The sequence below is a fragment of the Opisthocomus hoazin genome, chromosome 9 (genome assembly GCF_030867145.1).
Source record: "Opisthocomus hoazin isolate bOpiHoa1 chromosome 9, bOpiHoa1.hap1, whole genome shotgun sequence".
Classification (NCBI taxonomy): Eukaryota; Metazoa; Chordata; class Aves; order Opisthocomiformes; family Opisthocomidae; genus Opisthocomus; species Opisthocomus hoazin.
In genome coordinates, this window is record NC_134422.1 from 26,772,443 (window position 1) to 26,791,451 (window position 19,009).

The 19,009-nt window shown below is 37.1% G+C and overlaps 1 protein-coding gene across 1 annotated transcript in view; it reads left to right on the top strand.

Moving 5' to 3' along the window:
- Window positions 1-19,009, top strand: part of LOC104329019 (oxysterol-binding protein-related protein 6) — a 136,267-nt gene that overhangs the window by 86,687 nt on the left and 30,571 nt on the right. The window contains 12 exon segments of the mRNA XM_075429951.1: window positions 984-1,091; window positions 3,214-3,351; window positions 4,732-4,819; window positions 5,021-5,274; window positions 7,529-7,666; window positions 8,025-8,088; window positions 8,701-8,779; window positions 10,034-10,178; window positions 11,290-11,434; window positions 12,443-12,569; window positions 13,151-13,273; window positions 14,259-14,338. Of these exon segments, the coding sequence (XP_075286066.1) occupies window positions 984-1,091; window positions 3,214-3,351; window positions 4,732-4,819; window positions 5,021-5,274; window positions 7,529-7,666; window positions 8,025-8,088; window positions 8,701-8,779; window positions 10,034-10,178; window positions 11,290-11,434; window positions 12,443-12,569; window positions 13,151-13,273; window positions 14,259-14,338 (1,489 nt within the window).

Below are 19,009 nucleotides of genomic sequence, written 5' to 3' on the forward strand. Positions count from 1 at the left end.
GGCAACTGTGAACATGCCCAGACCATTTCAGAACAAAGCAAAATGGGGTATCTTAAACTGTTTAGTGACAGTTTAAGCTAACCTATTTTACTTTGGACCTACTTTGTTTCAGTACATTCTTGCAATCTATTCCTGAGTCTGCCCTAGGGGGAGGCAGAAGAAGGTTCTTACTCCTTTATAACAGTCATTTTCTACGAAAACAGTATGTCTGTCATTCTTTTCTATAATCCTCAGTGCTGGGAATATATTAGGGTTAAAGTTTGTTCATGTTCTAGGAATGTAACATATTATACTTTTGCTGAATTGCAGAATCTTGCATGAGTCTTTCTGGATGACAGACTATGTATATATGCACCCAAATTTATAATCTAGGTTGGGCTTTAAAAAAGGAGAAAAGTGAGCAGGTACCAGACACCAGTTGAATTCTGTTGGTATTTGTGACACTCTTAATGGATCAGTAGTTAGAAATGAGTACACACATGCAAATATATCAAATTGATCTGGACAGGCAAACACTCAATGATACTAGCAATTATGTTGTTTTTGCTGGAAGGGAAACAATTTTCTTTAGCAGGCTCTAAGTGCTAATTACCTTGGTTCAGAAAGGGCTCTATAGTTGCCAACCAAGAATGGGCATTCAGTGGGTAGTTCCCATTTGTTGTTCTGCAGTTTCATTCTTTTTTGCTGCATTCACTCCCCATTTCCATAATGTACATAACCCCCCAGTATATCTGCCAAAGAGCTATCTGAAGAGTTAAGGTAGAATGCCGCTGTTACATTGTCGGAGAATATCTGTCCTCCCTGCCGCCTGAAAAATCAAAAGATTAAATCGTGTTAGAGAGGATCTTAAAATTTGTGTCTCTCTAAAAATGGAAGAAAGGAAGTTCTGTGATTTCTTAGCAAATTGCTCGGAAGAAGCTACTTTTTTTTCTGTTTAATGCTTACTTTTAATTTTAAATGAAATGTGCGATTTTTATTTTAAGGCTCTCAACCAGAATGCTGAACTAAGGAGTCGCTTGAACAGAATACATTCAGAATCTGTTATTTGTGATCAGGTTGTCAGTGTAAATATTATCCCTAGTCCTGATGAGGTAAGACTTTGGCCTTTAATGGATTTAGAGTACAATCAAACCTTGCTAATTCTCACTAATGGCTGAAATACATCTGGCAAATTATAGATTTTTTTGGATTGGCAAGTGTTCATTTATAGAAAAAGTCATTATATTTTCCCTACGTAAAATAAAACTTCTTTTATTTTGCATATGTTGGATCTCATGAAAGAACTGTTTGGTCTCTGCAGAGAAACAGGGAAGGACTCCAGTTTTGGAATATTAATTGTTGGCTGTGGGAATTAGTGAGGTTTTACTGTATTTGAATGTAACACACAGTAGCTAACCAACTCTGTATCTTAGTTTCTTGCCAAATCAACAGAACAGTTTAGTATTTAGTGGCCTGATCCTGCAAGTGCTTAAAGGGTCTGACGTTTAATATCTTGAGTGACACAGCTGAAATCAAAAGGTTCAGTCAGTGAACCAAGCCCTATACTAGTATCATGTTTGTAACATCTAGTCTTTCTTGTTTTGCTTTCCTCAGTCAAGTAGATTACCGAACATTTGTATTAATAGCAAGTCAGCTTCCCTCATGAGAAGGACAAATCTAAATTTGCAAGCTGTAGTATGTGGTCACGTTGACAACTAATCAGCTTGAATTTTAACAAAAAAAACAGTGAAGTTCTGAGCAATGACCATCTCTTCTATTTTGTATGTTTTGTTGGTTAGCTGTTTCTTTTTCATATGCACATCACTATCTTGGTACAAGTGTGTCTGACGGGAGTAGTTTTTCAAAGAGATTCCCAGAGCTCTCATTCACTTCTTCATGTCTGCTTTATATGTATAATCATGCAGTGTGTAGTTAATGCTGGTGTGAGCATCTTTTTCAGGTAGGGGCACGTGTAGTTTTCCAAGTCCCTCTAGCTTATACAAAAACTTCAAATGTTAATCAGTCCCTGTAACAAGAACAGTAAAATGAGCTTCTGTTTCCATTATGATTCATCAAATATCCACAAGCTTATAAGCCCCAGTGAAAAAAGAATGGGTTTTGATCTCTTGGCTTGTTCATGATTTTTTGGTTGTTGTTAGTGCATTTTGAGGCAACTATATAGAATAATTCTACAGGATTAAGATGTCATAAAAAACATTTTCAGGACTTATGTAGTAAGATTAATGGGAAAGGAGTTGCAATCTGAAGAGTTAACTGTGTTTAGAAGGGCTTTAGTAGTTTCATCTGTATTATCTTGCAGAAGCAACATGCTGTATAAATTAAAGGATGAAGTCAGAAGCCTGTTTTCTCTCCACAGCAGCAGCTCCTTTGGTGGAATGGTACAGGGAGAGAATCTTCATTTTTCTTCACTCCCCTCTTAAAAGTGATAGCCTGTAGGGTAACACATTGAAACCTGGTGTTCCTCCCATCAGTAGCAGGAAGAGGAAGATATGTTCCACTATTTAAATTAGTTTACCCCCTACTGATAAACACATAGCACCATTTTGAACCCTTGCCTTTGCTGTTAAATTCTCTTTACAATAAACCATAGAGAGTTCATTCCCTTTAGTAGTATTGAGTCAGTGTTAATGGCATAATTCAGATGAGATTTGGAGTACAGACATGGAATAAAAGTGCATAAATATATGTTATAGCCATCATCCTGAATATTCAAATATTTCAAATATTTGTTACTGAACTGGCTCACAAGTGCATTTATTTTGAAGGTAACTTATAAATTGCTGACCTTATAAAGCTTAATATTTGAGTTTTGGCTGTATAAAAGCTAGCTCCCAGTGACGTGATTTGTGATGATTAGATGCCTTTTCGTCTGAATCTTATGGTTGAACTTGTCTGCCACAATCCAGCTGTTGTCCACAAAATCACTCCTCTGGATACAGAACTAGATCTGTGATTATTCATGCTGCTAAAACTTAGCAGTGGATGCTGGGCAGGCCTCAAATGAAGACGTGTATCTTGCTGCTCAAAATGCACTTTGGTTTTAAATTGTCGAAGTCTCATCTGTTAGGTACGCACAAAGCCCTACTCAAATGCTGTCTTTACTATCTATGCTTGTATTTGGCACAGAAAAATTATTCGGGTATATGACCCCTTTTATGTGTATTTCTTTTATATTAGAAATAATACTTTTATTTTTCTGTGCTTTATTTACAGACAGGTGAACAAATTCATGTCAGTTTGCCACTGTCTCAGCAGGTTTCTAACGAGAGCAGGCTCTCTATGTCTGAATCCATTTCAGAGTTCTTTGATGCACAGGAAGTGCTGCTGTCTGCCAGCTCGTCAGAAAACGAGGTAGGCTATAACAGCATGCTGCAGCTTTACTGTTGGACAGATTTAGGTATTGCTACCACTAGTGAATGATTTTTTTTTTTTATAGTGCTACTTAGAAGAAGAAGGTGTCAGAATGTATAAGGTATAGATAAATGGACATGGGACTCCTTTGTAATGGGGTGCAGAAGTACCCTGAACTGTAAAACTGACTTAAAAGTTGTTTGTGTCAGTAGCTTGTGTTCAGTACATGTCTGCACTAGACTGTGGCAGTTTCAGATGAGGATGACATAGACAGGATCAGTTATGTCTGACCATACAGTCAACTAATTTAGATTTTTAAATATTGTTTAAAAAAAAAATCTTCTAGTATGCATATAAAGTTATTTTCTGTAATCAGAGAAGTAGACAAAAGCCTGAAAAATTGTCTCACTCAAAGTTGATGCAGTCAGATGCAGTTCAGGCTCTGGAATAATGTTGCTGTCCACAGCTTTCCTGTGCTACCCTGAATAAATTCTTCAATTTAAAAAATGTATTTATTTTTTAAAATACCTTTTTATAAAGCCACAGTAGTGCTGTGGTCTACCACAACTCTTCTGTAAGAGGAAATGAGAGTGTGCCATCGTGTTCTCTCTTTGACAAGGATGCTCATGTGCAACAAGCTGGCACAACCACAGCTAGAGTTGTTCATCTAAAGAATGGAATGAATCCTTATCTTATTACTGCTGGCAGGTGTAAAGTACATTTTATCTCAATAGTCTGGATTGTCTATATCAGCATGGAAAATTGGTGTGTCTGTATAGTATATAAAAAAAGAAATTTTACAAAATCACCCCCCCCGTGGTAAAGCACTTATAATAAATACTATGTTAACAGTAAATACTGTAAAATATTTTGAAAGTAATATTTCTGATAAAAACACTTTTCATTAAAAGAAAAAATCTTAAAAATAGTTTTAAGATTGATGTAGTTCTTGTTTTGCAAAATGATAGGTTGATGTTTGTATAAGTTTTTGCTGAAACCCAAGTTGTGTTTTATTGTTTGGTTCTTTATAAAGAGCACAAATCTGACAATCTGGTCTCACCTCCTATCCCCAACGTGTTACATTATCAATTTTTTGTTCATCTCTGATCTCATTTGCAGTCACCTTTTTTCAAATTTAATGGATGTATTTGGCTTCATCATAAGGAATTCAGAAACATAAGGAGCACATAGCATTTGTTTTGACACTTTTAGTGCATTGGCAGTATGGGCTGATTGAAAAATCCAGTTGATGTAGTTAAAAGCTCTAATTGGATGGAGATCATTTCTTTGAATATTTCTGTTTTGATTAATTATTGTTGTCTAATTTGTCAGTGTATTTTATATGCATTTGACATAATTGATATTTTATTTATGTTTTAGGCTTCTGATGATGAATCTTATATCAGTGATGTGAGTGATAATATATCTGAGGACAACACCAGTGTTGCAGACAACATTTCTCGGCAAAGTATACTGCTATGTTTTAAACTTTGGAAAATTACGTTGGTTATGTTCATGTACGAGATTTACTGTATGTCTGTACAAGACCAACTCAGCTGAAATCAGTGAAGTTGGGCTTGCTTGTTCTGATGGTGATTTGGCGCAGTGGATAAGTCTGTTTTTCTTAATCTGATGCTTTCTTATGATAATATTATTTTCCCCTTCCCAGTTCTTAATGGTGAGCTAACAGGAGGTGCATTCAGGAATGGACGGAGAACTTGTCTCCCAGCTCCCAGCCCTGACACCAGTAACATCAATCTGTGGAATATTTTGAGAAATAACATTGGCAAAGATCTTTCCAAAGTATCCATGCCAGTTGAGCTAAATGAGCCTCTAAATACCTTACAACATCTTTGTGAAGAGCTGGAATACAGTGAACTCTTGGACAAGGCTGCTGAAACAGATGATCCTTATGAACGCATGGTAATAAATTTAGTGTAGCGTTTCTTATGTCTGTATTAAAAAGAGAGCTGTTGAGTAGAGGTCTGTGCAGAGTCCTTTTTTGCTCTTCCTGTTAACAGACAGACTTCCCTGCTGGGTCAGATGAAAGCTGTGAAAAATTACAGGTGGTGGGTTTGATCTGAACAAGACTGAGGGACTTGTCTTGACTTCAAACCAAGTCCTGCAGTTGTGACTTATTGATGTGAAGACTGATCTCACCCTGTAGGACTGTATATGTAGGCATTGGCAGTTTCTAACCCTGCAGCATCCTTTCCTGGCTTTCAGTGATCAAGTCCAGCAGCCTCTGAGAGCTAATCAATTCTGTGGCTGGCTTATGATCGATGGAAGTGTCAGTAAGATGTCATCCTAGGCAATTTTCAATAGAGAAGTTCCAAAACACGAAAATAAAGTTTGCCTGGGCAGCCTGACTTCAGCTCCCCTGTAAATGTGTCTTGTTTTTTTAACTGACAGCCAACAGCCTGTGTTCAGCTCTCAGGGTCTTTTGATCTCTGTCGTGCGTCCTTTTCCTCCGAAGAAACATGGAAAGACTGTTAGGGGAAAGTTGGCAGAGTTGTTGCTGAACCTATCTACTGTTCCCTGGTATGGGCTGGCAGCACAGTTGATAGCTGGGAGAGGAGAGGTTGACTGTGGCTGTCATATAGCCACATGCTCAGGTCCACGAACTGCAATGTTCATGTGGCCTGCAGGAGAGCGAGGGGTCCTAAACACTGGTATTTTTTTCCTTGCCACTGAAGAAGTTGGACCTGTCTTGTGATAGGTGGTTGCATTATTTATCATCATGTGCTGTTTTCCTACAAGACTTCTTAATGTCCCTCACAAAAGGGACACCCTATAAGGACTGGGCAGGGTTGTACTGAGCAAATCAGGCTGTTTGCCTGTAGGACTCTGCCTCCTTTGTTGAAAAGCTTGGAAGGCAAGGAGTGAAGGAGTCAGGAGAGTTCAGGAAGGAAGAGGCACGGTGCAACTGAAAACTTCGTTGGAAATGTGGATTCAGTCCCCTTCTCTGCTACAGATACCTAGTACAATACTAGGGATACAAACCAAACTTCTAACAAGCACCTTCAAAATGCAAATTGCACACCCAGTCTGAGGCATGTGGGACTGCTTAGCAGAAGTGCTGAATACCCAAAGCATCAGTGATAGCAGTGCTGTGAATATGTTACCTGCTTCTGCACTGTTCTCTGAAAAATCAGGACTTTCTATCTTAAAGAAGTATCCAAGAGTAGTGGAAACTTTATTCTTCTCATTGCTTATAAGGATAGTAAATCCCCTCATTTCTCTGTAATGTCTTAAGTTAATGAAAAAGGTTTTGGAAGAACAAAGGCTTTTAATGTTGAAGAAAAACCTGTGAAAAGAGCTTTAATTCTGTTGATGTTGCGTTTATGAATAATAAGAAATGAATAGAGAATGGAGCACTTATTACACAACAGGAAGAAAACAAAGCATGTAAAAGCTCACACAAGTGTTATGTCCTTGCTAGCATGAGGAGAGGGAGACCTGGTTAAATTTCACTCCGCTGCTAGCAGATTATCCATAGCTAAGTGATTTTTGTCCCCATATTGCTTTTCTGAAATTTTGTTTGGACTTCTGAGTGCCTGTTATGATTTTTTTTTTAACTATGCTAAAGGAAGTGGTAATCTAAATTACTGTGGCATATCACTTATTTTACTACTCCCAGATAGGCCTAGTTTAGCGATTACTGAATCTGGGTTGTACATGTAGACAAGGGGGCTGATAAGGCCAACATGCATGGAAGATCCTGAAATAACTTTGCATTAAGGATGTCCTGAGTGAGAACCATTTATGTTTGCCACTAAATAAAATAGTTCCCATAGGAAAATGGTATTTAATCATGTCATGAGAAGTTATCATATAATATTTATTCACAGGGACCATAGACTAGAACTGGGTCTGTGTTTTAGATCATAAGTGATAAGCCTGGTCAAAGGTAGAAAACCAGTATCTTGTGCAGATATTTATTTTAGGGGACTGTTCAAAGAAACTGACTGAGGCCATGAAGAAAACCAAATTATATCAACAAAAGGAATACAGTTTATACTGGTTCTGGCTGGGATGTATAGCTTCCCTCTCAGACATGCTTCCTTAATCGAGATTTCACGCTGAGTGGAGTGAGTTGTGTGATACCACACAGTGATGACATATACACAAGAATCTCTGCCTGTTCTCACTTATCTTCCTGTCTGTATTTTCACAGGTTCTGATAGCTGCTTTTGCAGCGTCAGGCTATGCCTCTACATACTTTAGAGCAGGAAGCAAGCCATTTAACCCAGTGCTTGGTGAAACTTATGAATGTATTAGAGAAGACAAAGGATTTCGATTTTTCTCAGAGCAGGTAAAGCTTGTTTCTAGATAGACACTCCTATTTAGATTTAGATTTTGGTTTCTTTTTTTTATAGGGTAATCTTTTTTTTTTTTTCTAGTTAGAATGGTTTACTTTCTTAGTAGTAAAGAAAGGTTGTTAGTAGGAGTGAACTTTGTTAAATGCTGAAAGGTATATATTTTTGTAGTAATCACAAGGAATTGTTTGAAGTACGTAACATTTTAACTACAAACTGAAGTTGCATCTATTTTTGTAGCAACATAGGCTAATAAATAGTGTGGGTTTTTTAGTATTTTCATATTGCAGCAACAATTGTATTGTCTTAGAAATGAAAAGAAATTGTTTTTAACTCAGCCAAACTGTTTTCCAGGTTAGCCACCATCCTCCCATTTCGGCCTGTCACTGTGAATCGAAGAACTTTGTGTTTTGGCAAGGTATACTTTTTAATTCAAAAGCATAAACTCCTTTTTTATTAGCAAGTGAAAACTTGGTCTGTACAAGCTGAACTTTGCATTTGGAACTTACTCAAAATTTCTATACTTGTTATTTTTGTAGTAACATATTATAAACTGATACTTTGAATTATTTTGCTCCAAATTCTCATTCTTAAGTGTTAGCAGACGTGTTACAACTTCCCTTGTTACTTGCAGTCTGTTTATACTTTCCTATTTAAAAGCTTTTTACCAAGAAAATTATTATTTCTTACAAACACAAGCAGTTCTTTTTACACAGTTGAACAAGCAGCTCTTTCTTTCCTTGTATCTAATGGCATATGCATTTAATTTGTATGGAATGTTTTCATGAGAGATTTGACAATAATGTAGCACATGCATGACTCCTAGAAGAAAATCAAACCTATCTTTAGTTTTTCTGAATGAATGTAATAGTCTAGTTTTTTTTTTTCTTTCCTGTTTTCACGGCAACCTCATACTGTCCTGTTTTAAACCGGATGGTCTAGCATAGATCATCTTGTGTGCCGCGCACATCACTGCAAGGGGGAGACTTTGATCTTTTCGTTTTTAAAAGTCTTTCATTATTATATTCAGATATCAGGTGGAAAAACAAATTCTGGGGGAAGTCAATGGAAATTCTGCCAGTTGGAACCTTGAATGTGACTCTTCCAAAGTAAGCTACTGTCCTATTTCCTTTTGTTTTTAGTCTTTGATGCAACCTAATCTGTGCTGCCTTGTGAGTGGATTGGGGGAAGCGTATGCAGATAGCACATGAATTGTACTGGTGAGAGTTAGTGTTTAGCTCAGATCTCTGCTTAGTGTACAGGTAGAGATACTGGAGCATTTTTGAGCCTGAAGGCCGATTTGGGTTTTTGGAGGAAAAATTTACAAACTCTCTAGAAAGCGATAAACAGAGGGGGATAGAAATGTTTTAGGAGAGAGAGCCCAAGTTTTACATGTACAGTAGTGATCAACTGTTCAGAACAATGGTGCAATATAGGACAGTCAGCAGCTAGTGCTGTCCTTGCCAAGGCTCTTAATACTGCTAAATGTTCCCTCAGCGCAACCACCAGTAATCATGCAAGGTCATTTTTCAAAATGTAGATAAGCCAAAACATGTTCTTCAGATGTTTGCAGAGTAGTAAGAAGTTTCACCACAGGTAAGACTAGTTCAAAGTTGTAAATCCTGAGAATGTGCAAGGAGAGAATACTTTAAACAAGTCTGCTGGTTTTCCAGTACTGTTCCTGCCCCTGTACGTTGCAGCCAGCCTTTCTTTCTGCCTGTAACAGTGTGGCATCACTCCACCTCTTTATCTCATGAAATTGAAGTAAATGCACTCAGGAACATCTTTGTCTCCTGTCTTCATGCTTGCCCCTCAGCTCTGAATGAGGATGTGCTTTGCACAATATAATTCCTTCATTTTATTCCCTTGTTTGACAATAGAGATGCTCTGACTCTGAGTAGTTGTTAGAGGGAAAGGGATGATGTGCCAGTGAGCTCCTGCTTCCTTTCTGTTATCTCCTTTCTGTATCTAGTTTGTTTATTTGTAATTAAATTTTCTGCTTATAGCCTCATTTCAGCCTTATGTTGATCTTTGAGTCACTGTGTTGCCCCTAAAGGAATTGTGGCCAAAGCACTTAATGCTCTGAGGATAGTGAACATGCCATGCAGGGCTTTGGTGGTTCATAATGCCTTGATTTGTGGTTCATAGCACCAGTGTTCCGTTCTCTTCACTAGAGCTTAGGTGAGATCCTCTGAAGAGGATTAGTAATGTACCCAGAACCAATGCTTTAATAGATTTAGCTATTGTTTCAAAAGTTTTTGAGGAATAGGGTCTTGTATTTGTAATAATGGAGCTATATTTTACTTTGTCTGTAATGATCATGATTAATATATGTTACCAACTACTTGTTAATCTGTTCTTAGGTATGGAGACTACTATGTCTGGAACAAAGTCACAACTTGCATACATAATATTCTTAGTGGAAGGAGGTGGATAGAACACTATGGAGAGATAACTATCAGAAATACAAAAAGCAGTGTTTGTATTTGTAAACTCACATTTGTTAAGGTAACATATGTATTCCAATACATAAATTAATAAAACTGCATAGATTAAGCATACATCAAGCTGTTTCTTCAGTATTACTGAAATCTACATTCCACATTTTGTCTTATCAACATTTGTAAATATGTAAATTGTGAAATGAGAGTGCTCTGTCGAGTAGTATGGCTCTATTTCATTGAACATTTTATATCTGTGCGTTGCATTGCTGTGTAGCTGTCTGCTATACTGTTATTGGGTTTAGGTTAAAAATGAAATGTCAAAATTTGTTTTCTATTACTGCAATGAAAATGGAAAGTCACTGTAAACTTCTGTGCCATTTTACTTCTGCCTTTATTAGAAGTTGGTAGTCAATATTTTGTCTCTTTAGATTAAATAATGCTGCTTTGGTGCATAGTATTTTAATATCCAGGCAAGGACCATATATAAAAACAGATCAGTGTATGTTGCTATCAATTGTTTTCCCTAAAAATACATTTGTCTTCGTATTGCAAGAAAGTACATTAATACCATTGCAGTGTTAGCAGTGGTGCATTACCATAAATCTGAAATTTGTGTTTTGATGGATGTTCTGAGAATGGGCAACTGGCTCAGTGGGTGAAGGTGTAAGAAATAAATGTGTCTAAGAAAAGCAAAACACAGAAGAGACACAGAAAGCAACAAATAACAAGTAATACTGGCTGAACATCTTCCCTGCTGTAAACAATAGTGTGCAGCACCCATCAAAGGATTCCCTTACACGTACAGGTATATTCAGGATTTCTCATATAGAAAGAAGAATGTTAACTGGCTCCGATCTTGCAACTTTTAAAGTGTCATTTTTGCTGAATTGTGGGGGATTTGGGTTAATGAACAACAGTATAATTCCCAGATGTGCAGATAAAAAATTGTGCTTCGATATCTTTATACCAAAACCACATATTAAATTACTTGGGGTTTCTCATATACTAAATGAATTAATAATCAGATCATCTGATACTCTTGGTTCCAGGTGAGGCGTTCTGATACCAAATTTGGACAGTCGGTGCCATGTATTAAGATTAATGCAGTATCTGTATAGGTACGATGCAAAATACGAAAACCAGTGTGAACTAGTAATTCTTTGTTAAACTTGCAGGTAAACTACTGGAATTCAAATGTAAATGAGGTCCAGGGTGTTGTGATAGATCAAGAAGGGAAGGTGGTTCATCGCCTTTTTGGAAAGTGGCATGAAGGCCTTTATTGTGGGGTTGCACCTTCAGCCAAGTGCATATGGAGGCCAGGTAAGAAGCACGTAATAAACTCTGGCAGGCACTGTAGTGTAACCCGAAACTATGCAAAGCTGTTTTAGCCATCATGTTAAATACACAAAATACTACTGGAGAAATTAAATTTCTGGCTAGACAAATAAACAAGAATTTACATGAGTTTACAATAATGGTAAATAGAAATATTCTTATAGGGCATAGTGTTACACATCTCAGTCTGACTCCTGGTCAAATATTCTGGAGTCTTGGGGTCAACATAAGAATAAAATTAAGAAAAAAATTGGATGTCTGGGCATGTGTGCCTGCCTTCTCACAGAGAGCAGGGTAGCTTATTTGGATTCCACAAACAGGAGGTGCCAGTTTGAGTTTGTTGTCCTAATGCTTTATTATCCTAAAGGATTGGCCTTCAGAGGTGGTGAGCTCCTGTGATTTCAGGAGCTAATTTTGACTACCGTAATACTTGCTTAGAGGCACTGAGTCCTTCTTTGCACCTATAGTGTCTTTCATACGTGCAGTGTGATTATCCAGGAATTGTGCTGAACCCCACTCTGTACTGACAGTAGTTCAAACTTTTGCTCTGCAAATGTCTACTCTGCTGTTAGTGTTGAAGGTGTTGGACAGGGCCGAGTCGGTCTGCGAGTGAGCGCTGTGTTCCAAAATTAACTCTGAAGATCCGTTAAGGTTAGCTTTTTTACAGACATTTGATAAGCCTACTTTCGGGGGAACAGGAAACTATGTTTAACTTGAAAATCTTGAAAACAGTAATTTTTATTTAAAAAGGAAGATCATAAGAGTTTTGAATCTATTAGTATGTAATTACAACCTCTGCAGGATAAGCAGTTGAAATTAATATTTAGTGAATGTTGTTCCACCTAGAGAATAGCTTTTGATGCTTTTTAATTGTATGTAAGAGTAAAGTATATTAATATTTTTGTTGTTATAATCTAATAAATAAACAAATCTCTTGCATGTTTAGAGTAATAGTTTAAAAAGCTTTTTTCTTTCTCATACATATTCATACAGGCTCCATGCCAACCAATTATGAACGTTATTACGGCTTCACGAGGTTTGCTATTGAGCTCAATGAATTAGATCCGTTACTGAAAGACCTTCTTCCTGCAACAGATGCGCGATTCAGGCCAGATCAAAGGCAAGAATGCTTATTTATTCACTTAATATTTGCTGGTTTTAAGGCTGGGTTTGGCTGAGTATTGAATTTTGTTTATATGTCTTCACTGCAGTATGAACTAAGCTTTGGAGGATTATGCTAGCAGAGTTGGAATTCAGTATTGCAATCAAATTTCTGCTTTACCCAGTTGAGGGAAAGTAGAAAGCATCTTGTTGGTATAGTAGAGCTATAGTGCAATCTGCAGGCAGAGGTAAGATTCTTCATAACAAACTATAAAGACAGGCTCTGAAATGTCACGCCGTCCTGCTATGAATGGTAGCAAGGCTAATTCCCTCCTAGTTCTCAGTTCATAGTACTTCAGTGTTTGTGACATGCGAAAGTTACTCAAGAAAGTATATGCCTTAGGTTATAGGTCAGGCACATGTAACTGGGGAGTCATATCTTAGTTATTCTTATTTTGTGAGGTTGCGACTAGATCTGAAAGTGGATACAACACAGACAGCAGGCTTGACTTCTGCTTGTCTCCTGTGATAGTTGGTGCCCGAAAATCCTTTGTTTTAGACACTGTATGATTGCTATAGGACCTGTTGTTATTCATACAGGCTTCTGGAGGAAGGAAATATTGAAGCAGCAGCATCTGAGAAACAAAGAATAGAGGAACTCCAGAGAGGTCGGAGGCGGTACATGGAGGAAAACAGCATTGAATATGTACCCAAATTTTTTAAGTGAGTCTAATCATTTCAGTAGTAAGTCTCTATTTTCTGTAGTGTGACTGGATAAATACTACAAGAATTGCCACCAACATAGTCTGTTAATTGTGAAAGCACTGGAAAATGGCAATTTAAAGAATAATAATCAGATATCTGATCTCTGCCTGAAGCAATTTTTACACAGTTTAAGCCTTCATATTTGAAAGATCATTTTCTCACAATGGGCAACAGCGATACAAGCCTGCTGCACCAGTTGGCCAATGTTTTTTGAAGTGGAATAGAAGTATACTATTAGGATCTAAGACTTAGATATGTTTTTGTTTTAAGTCATTGCATAAACAAAGTAATAAATAGTGACCTGAACAACAAGATCATACATAGATATATCTATAAAAAGATATATATATAAATGTATATATACACACTTAAATTACAACTTACTTTTTTTTGAGTGGAGGGTTTTGTTGTTCGGTTGGTTTTGGTTTTAATTAAGAATTCTTCTGGAACAAGGGTTTAGTCATAGCAAATAGGCTGATGTTTAGCATGGGGAATCAAAAGTGAAAAGACTGAATTTGCTTGATGCAGTTTTGTAGTGGAAGATGAGCAAAATACAGAGGAGACAAACAATGTAAGTGGTAAAAGGCTTGCATTCGGCAAGCTAGGCCTCTTGGTTGATCCCCTGCACATAACCAGAATCTGTAATGGCCAAAGAGGCTTTATGTGGCTTTAAGACCTGCTCACACAGGTCAGACAACAGATCTGCAATCTTGCCTGTTTTCTAAAAGCTTCCACTTTTGACACAGGTAGAGGTCAATTTTTATTTTTAAATCTCTGACTGTTCTTGTGTCCTTTAGAAATACGAAATCAGATTTAATTTTGGATTAGATCAGGGAGGTATGGAATTTGATTTCATGTTGCAGAAGAGCAGAGATCTATGGTCAGAACTTTTATTTCCCCCTCTGTGTCTTTTTTTTTTTTTTTTTTCTTTTCCTTTCTACAGAAAAGTTATTGACGCTAATCAAAGAGAAGCCTGGGTTACCAATGACACCTACTGGGAGCTGCGAAAGGATCCTGGCTTTAGTAAAGTAGAAATTCCCGTGCTCTGGTAAACTGAGAATGTAGATCTAGTAAACATATCACTCGGAAGAAAAAAATAACTATGCACAATATGTTTCTTACAGCTAAGCGTGGTTTGTGGGTCTACAGAAAAACCTATCATTCGCATTTATATTCATCTTTATAATGGACTTTTGAAAGTGCATTAGACCAGGCCCCTGACCGCTTCTGGATCTTTTAAATTTTGCAGCAGCCATTAAAAAGAGAAAAAAGAGAGGGAAAAAAAAAAAAGAAACAGAAACCTTTTCAAGTTTCATACACTGAAAATTCAGAACAAAAGAAGCAGATGAGTTATCCAGAGTCACTCGGAAGAGGTGGTAAACACAAAACTGCAACCGGTGCTTTAAACAGACATTAAGAGTAATGTAATTTAAATTAAAAAACAAACAAACAAACAACAACAAACAGAAGGAAGAAAAGAGAAAAAAATCCATTTTGTTTCAACTATTTTTGTTAAAAACTCTTGGGTCACAACGCTGTCATTTCTGGCTTCAGGTTAGTCCTTTGGTGTGATGCGCTTGGACTGGCCTTTGTCAAAAAGATAGCTTTTCTGGAAACTGTTCCATTCATATGCCATTGTTCATGCCTTAAACAAAATGTGAAGATGTACAGTAAGTAATTTTAAAATATGTATGCTTAGGCTTGTGTGAAGGGCAGATTTTTAAAGCACTAGAATTATATCATAATACAAATATTGGAGAACCGGCATTATTCAAAATCAAAAGACAATGAAACATCTAACTGTATTTCAGAGGAATGAGATCTACTGTACATGCTTTAGCTTTGGGAAGCTGACTGTGTAATCAGACTGAAAAGAAACTGCTAACTGGTTGAATTTTAGACAATTTTGTTAAATGCATATGAATTGCTGGTCAGAAGGTTCATATTCTAAATGGGTGATGCTGAGACATAATTATCACTCTACCACTGGCTGGACATAGTCTCACAGTGCATCTCATTTCCCCGTAACTGTTTATACAATTAGAATTCCCTGAAGCTTTGCAGCAGCATTAAAAGCACAGAAATATTTCATGGGAAGGTCTCTGGCTTCTCTCCAGAAGCTAGATAGTACTGTAAATGAAACTATTTTCTGCCACACACACTGTTTACTTTACTGGCTCTGTTTTTTCCCCATCCACTTTTCTTGTCTAAATTTGTATTTGAGAGTATGGCAGAGGCTCCCATGTGTTGTAGCTAACAACTACTACTTGTGTTGCCAAAATAGCTTTTGTGCAAAATTATATTTTACAGTTTTTCATAAAGTGATTCTATATTTTTTGATTAAGAACAAGTCTTTTATGTGTTGCTAAGCCTCAGTTAATATATGTGGGAGAAGGCTTGGCACTTTCTATTTGAAAATCTTTGAAACATTAAACAGTAGGAGTTCAGATTTTAATAAAGGGAAAAAAGTAATTTTATTAGGTAAAAACTGCATTCCATGTGGTATGATCTAGTCTTCCATTTATGCATTTATTCTACATCTGGGCATTGATGATATGTTAGATTTCATGCATATACACTGTGTTTCTTTGTACACATACACAGCATACATGTTGCACTTGAATTTTTCTATTTAAGATTGATTCCAGTATGAAGACCTGAAAAAAATTTTTAGATAGATACGTGTTCCTGCCAGCAGAGCTGCTCAAACAGTTCTCAGTAGATTACCACACATACCCAGCTCTCTGCCTGCCTTTTTTACAGAGTCAGGTCCCTACAGAACTGATATTACTTTGATTAAATATGCATATGGTTCTCCCCCTTGTTTGTATGGCAAAGCAACTGGCAGAGCAACTAGCTACTGATGAATTCCAGTTTCTTTGCACAGTTCTGTTATCAGGAAGAACTATGAGAACCTGAAGAAAATGTGAAGTAAGCTGTTAAGAATTGTGAGTGCTCATGAATTTCTTGTGAATATTTGGTATAAAAAAACTGTATTCAGATTAACAGGATTTCTTCCAAAGAAAATTTTGAATTATTCAAAGAACGATATCTTTGTATTTCCTAGTTGAAATAAGTGTGATTTTATTTTTTTTAGTTTTGCAATTGTTATTATAAGAAAATGAAAATACATCAAAGGTTTTTTTAAATCATATTGGGTTAACTTCATCCTACTTGCTTTAATGACATTACACTATGAATCAAATTGGCACATTGTGTGCAAAATAGAAATTAATTTTTCTGTGTCACTTTCCTTAAAAACAACATTATTAAACATTTGCCCACCTTATGCCCCAGTCTTTGTGTGCAGTTCACCGTGATATTGGAAAGCATTGCGTGTGTATGACTGCAAGTACATTCAAGGGACAGAAACTGCATGTCCTCAATTTTTTTTTAAAGTTGGTTTTTAATTTAAGAAAAATTTAAGAAAAAGAAATAAGGTCTTTAGTTTTACAGTGTTCTGCTAGTACTTTGTGAATGCTGTTATTTGCAATGCAAACTGAAACTTCATGAACTCTAAAGATACTATCATTGATTTAATTATTTTTTACAATTGTTTATTTGACACTCATTGAAAGAAAAATAGCATTAACATTTTTAGAATTAAAAAAATCTGTGAAATCTTTCTATTGAAGGCACTTTTTAAGCCTACGGAATGTTAATATAGTTAATTAGTAAGTAGAGGAAACACAAAACAATGCATCACAAAATATTTGAAGTCTTTATCAGAAATTGAAAAGTGCTAGCAGATGTATCATAAAGCAATTTCTTATAGTGCAGAATTCTCTGGATTCTGTGCAAAATCTTTTATTAAATTTTTCATGCAACCTTGAGGGACATCATGACATGTTTTGTGCTGTTTCTAAAGACAATAGGTTGACAGAGGATAGGTCTGTGGGCTTCTATCCAAATTACAATTTTCAGACAACCTGTGAAGTTTCACCAGCACTGAGTCGGGGGCAACAGCGGGCTTTCCACTCCCCCGACGGTGTAGTGCAGAATGGGCTTCCCCATGTTGCAATGAGAACGCACTGTTGGCTCCTGTGCAGCCTGGCACGCAGTGTAAGTGCCTGCTGCTTTTCGGCAGGGCTGCTGCTCGGCCGTTGCTTCCCAGCCCATGGGATTTGCCTGCCCCAGGTGCAGGTCTTTGCACTGTTGAACCTCGTGAAGTGTCTTCTGGCCCAGTCCTCAAGCAGAGCAGAGTCCTTCTGATTGAAGCTCTGCTCTTTGGCGTGCAGTCTCATCCTCCTAATTTAATGTCATATGCGAATGTGTAGTCTGTCCTTGCCCAGGTCACTTGATTGACAGAGACCACAAAGCTGACCCCTGCGGGGCTGTCCTCGCTGGCTGCCAGTGGGGAGTAAGCCATTGATCAGCGACCTTCAAGCCTGGGATTCGGGCAGTTTTCAGCCCACCTCGCTCCGTTTGTCCAGGCAGTATTTGCTTTTGAAAGGCGTGAAAAATACTTAGCAACTCAGTAGATTTAATTGCTCTAGGTTTAGTATGTGATGAAAATTAGTGCAAATCATTTGACATTTAAAACCTTTTCAACAATGTTAGAAGTTGTAACTTTGACTACAAAGACATATCCTTTGCTTTTTCCTGTGTTTTCTCAAAACACGTATTTCTGAATAAAATACACAACCCTTATGCTTTAGTTTCACAGTAGTGAACTGCACTTTCAATTGATATTTTAAAAGTGTGCTTTATTTTTTTCCCCTGTTCTGTTACTGCAGATATGATAGCGTAATAATAGCTATTTTCATCAAATGTAATGTCTTATAAAGACTTAAATAGCTTTGTTCCTATTTTAGATCTGTAGTGACAAGATGTTAGATTTTTCGGCATATTAGAAATTGTTGTCTCAGTGGGACATTTTGAATATGAGTTGATTTTCATATAGTATCACTGTTGATTAAAAAGTCATATAGACACCGATGCTTGTTTTAGATGGGTGTAAGCTGCATGAAATAAATCTTTTTTGTATTTGGCTTTAAAAGTGAACTCCCACTATAATACTCTTTTCATCTTACAAATGATGTTACCCTTTTTTTTTTTGTTTCTCATTTTGGACTTCTGACTCTGAATGAGCTTGTACGGCGTTTGTGGGTTTGATTTGAATAGCACATACTGGGCATATGTTGAGTATTGCAAGTACGTACACCTGACAGTTTTGAAAGATGTTGCCCTTAATTCCATACTGAGCACTGTCAGAGATTTATAGAAACAAACAAACCTTAAGGTACACTAGGAGCCAGCACTGGTCCTGCCCCCATGGGCACCTGGTGAGGAGCTTGCATCTGGACTGTGCCCTCTGTTTCCCATGGAGATAACATGGGATTTTCTCACTCTCGAACCAGGCAGAGTGGAGCCCAGTGCAATGCAGTCTTGCTCGTAGAGTTGCTCTCAAAACATCTGAATTTTTAGAAATACCCTGGAAGGGAGGCACTTGCACAATAAACAAGAGTACTGAATATGCCAATTCTCTGTGAGTTTTGCAAAATTTCATTTCACTAGCAAAGCTCTGTTAGTATAGGGAAGGTTTCTGTGGTCTCCTTTTTTTTACAGGATTTTGAATATTGTCTGGTGCAGAGATAAACACTAGCAGTTTAACATGCTGTTGGCTGCAGTTGTAATCTGAGGAATTAGCTCTGGTTTAGATGTCATTACTAATATTGGAGCTGCATAATGAAA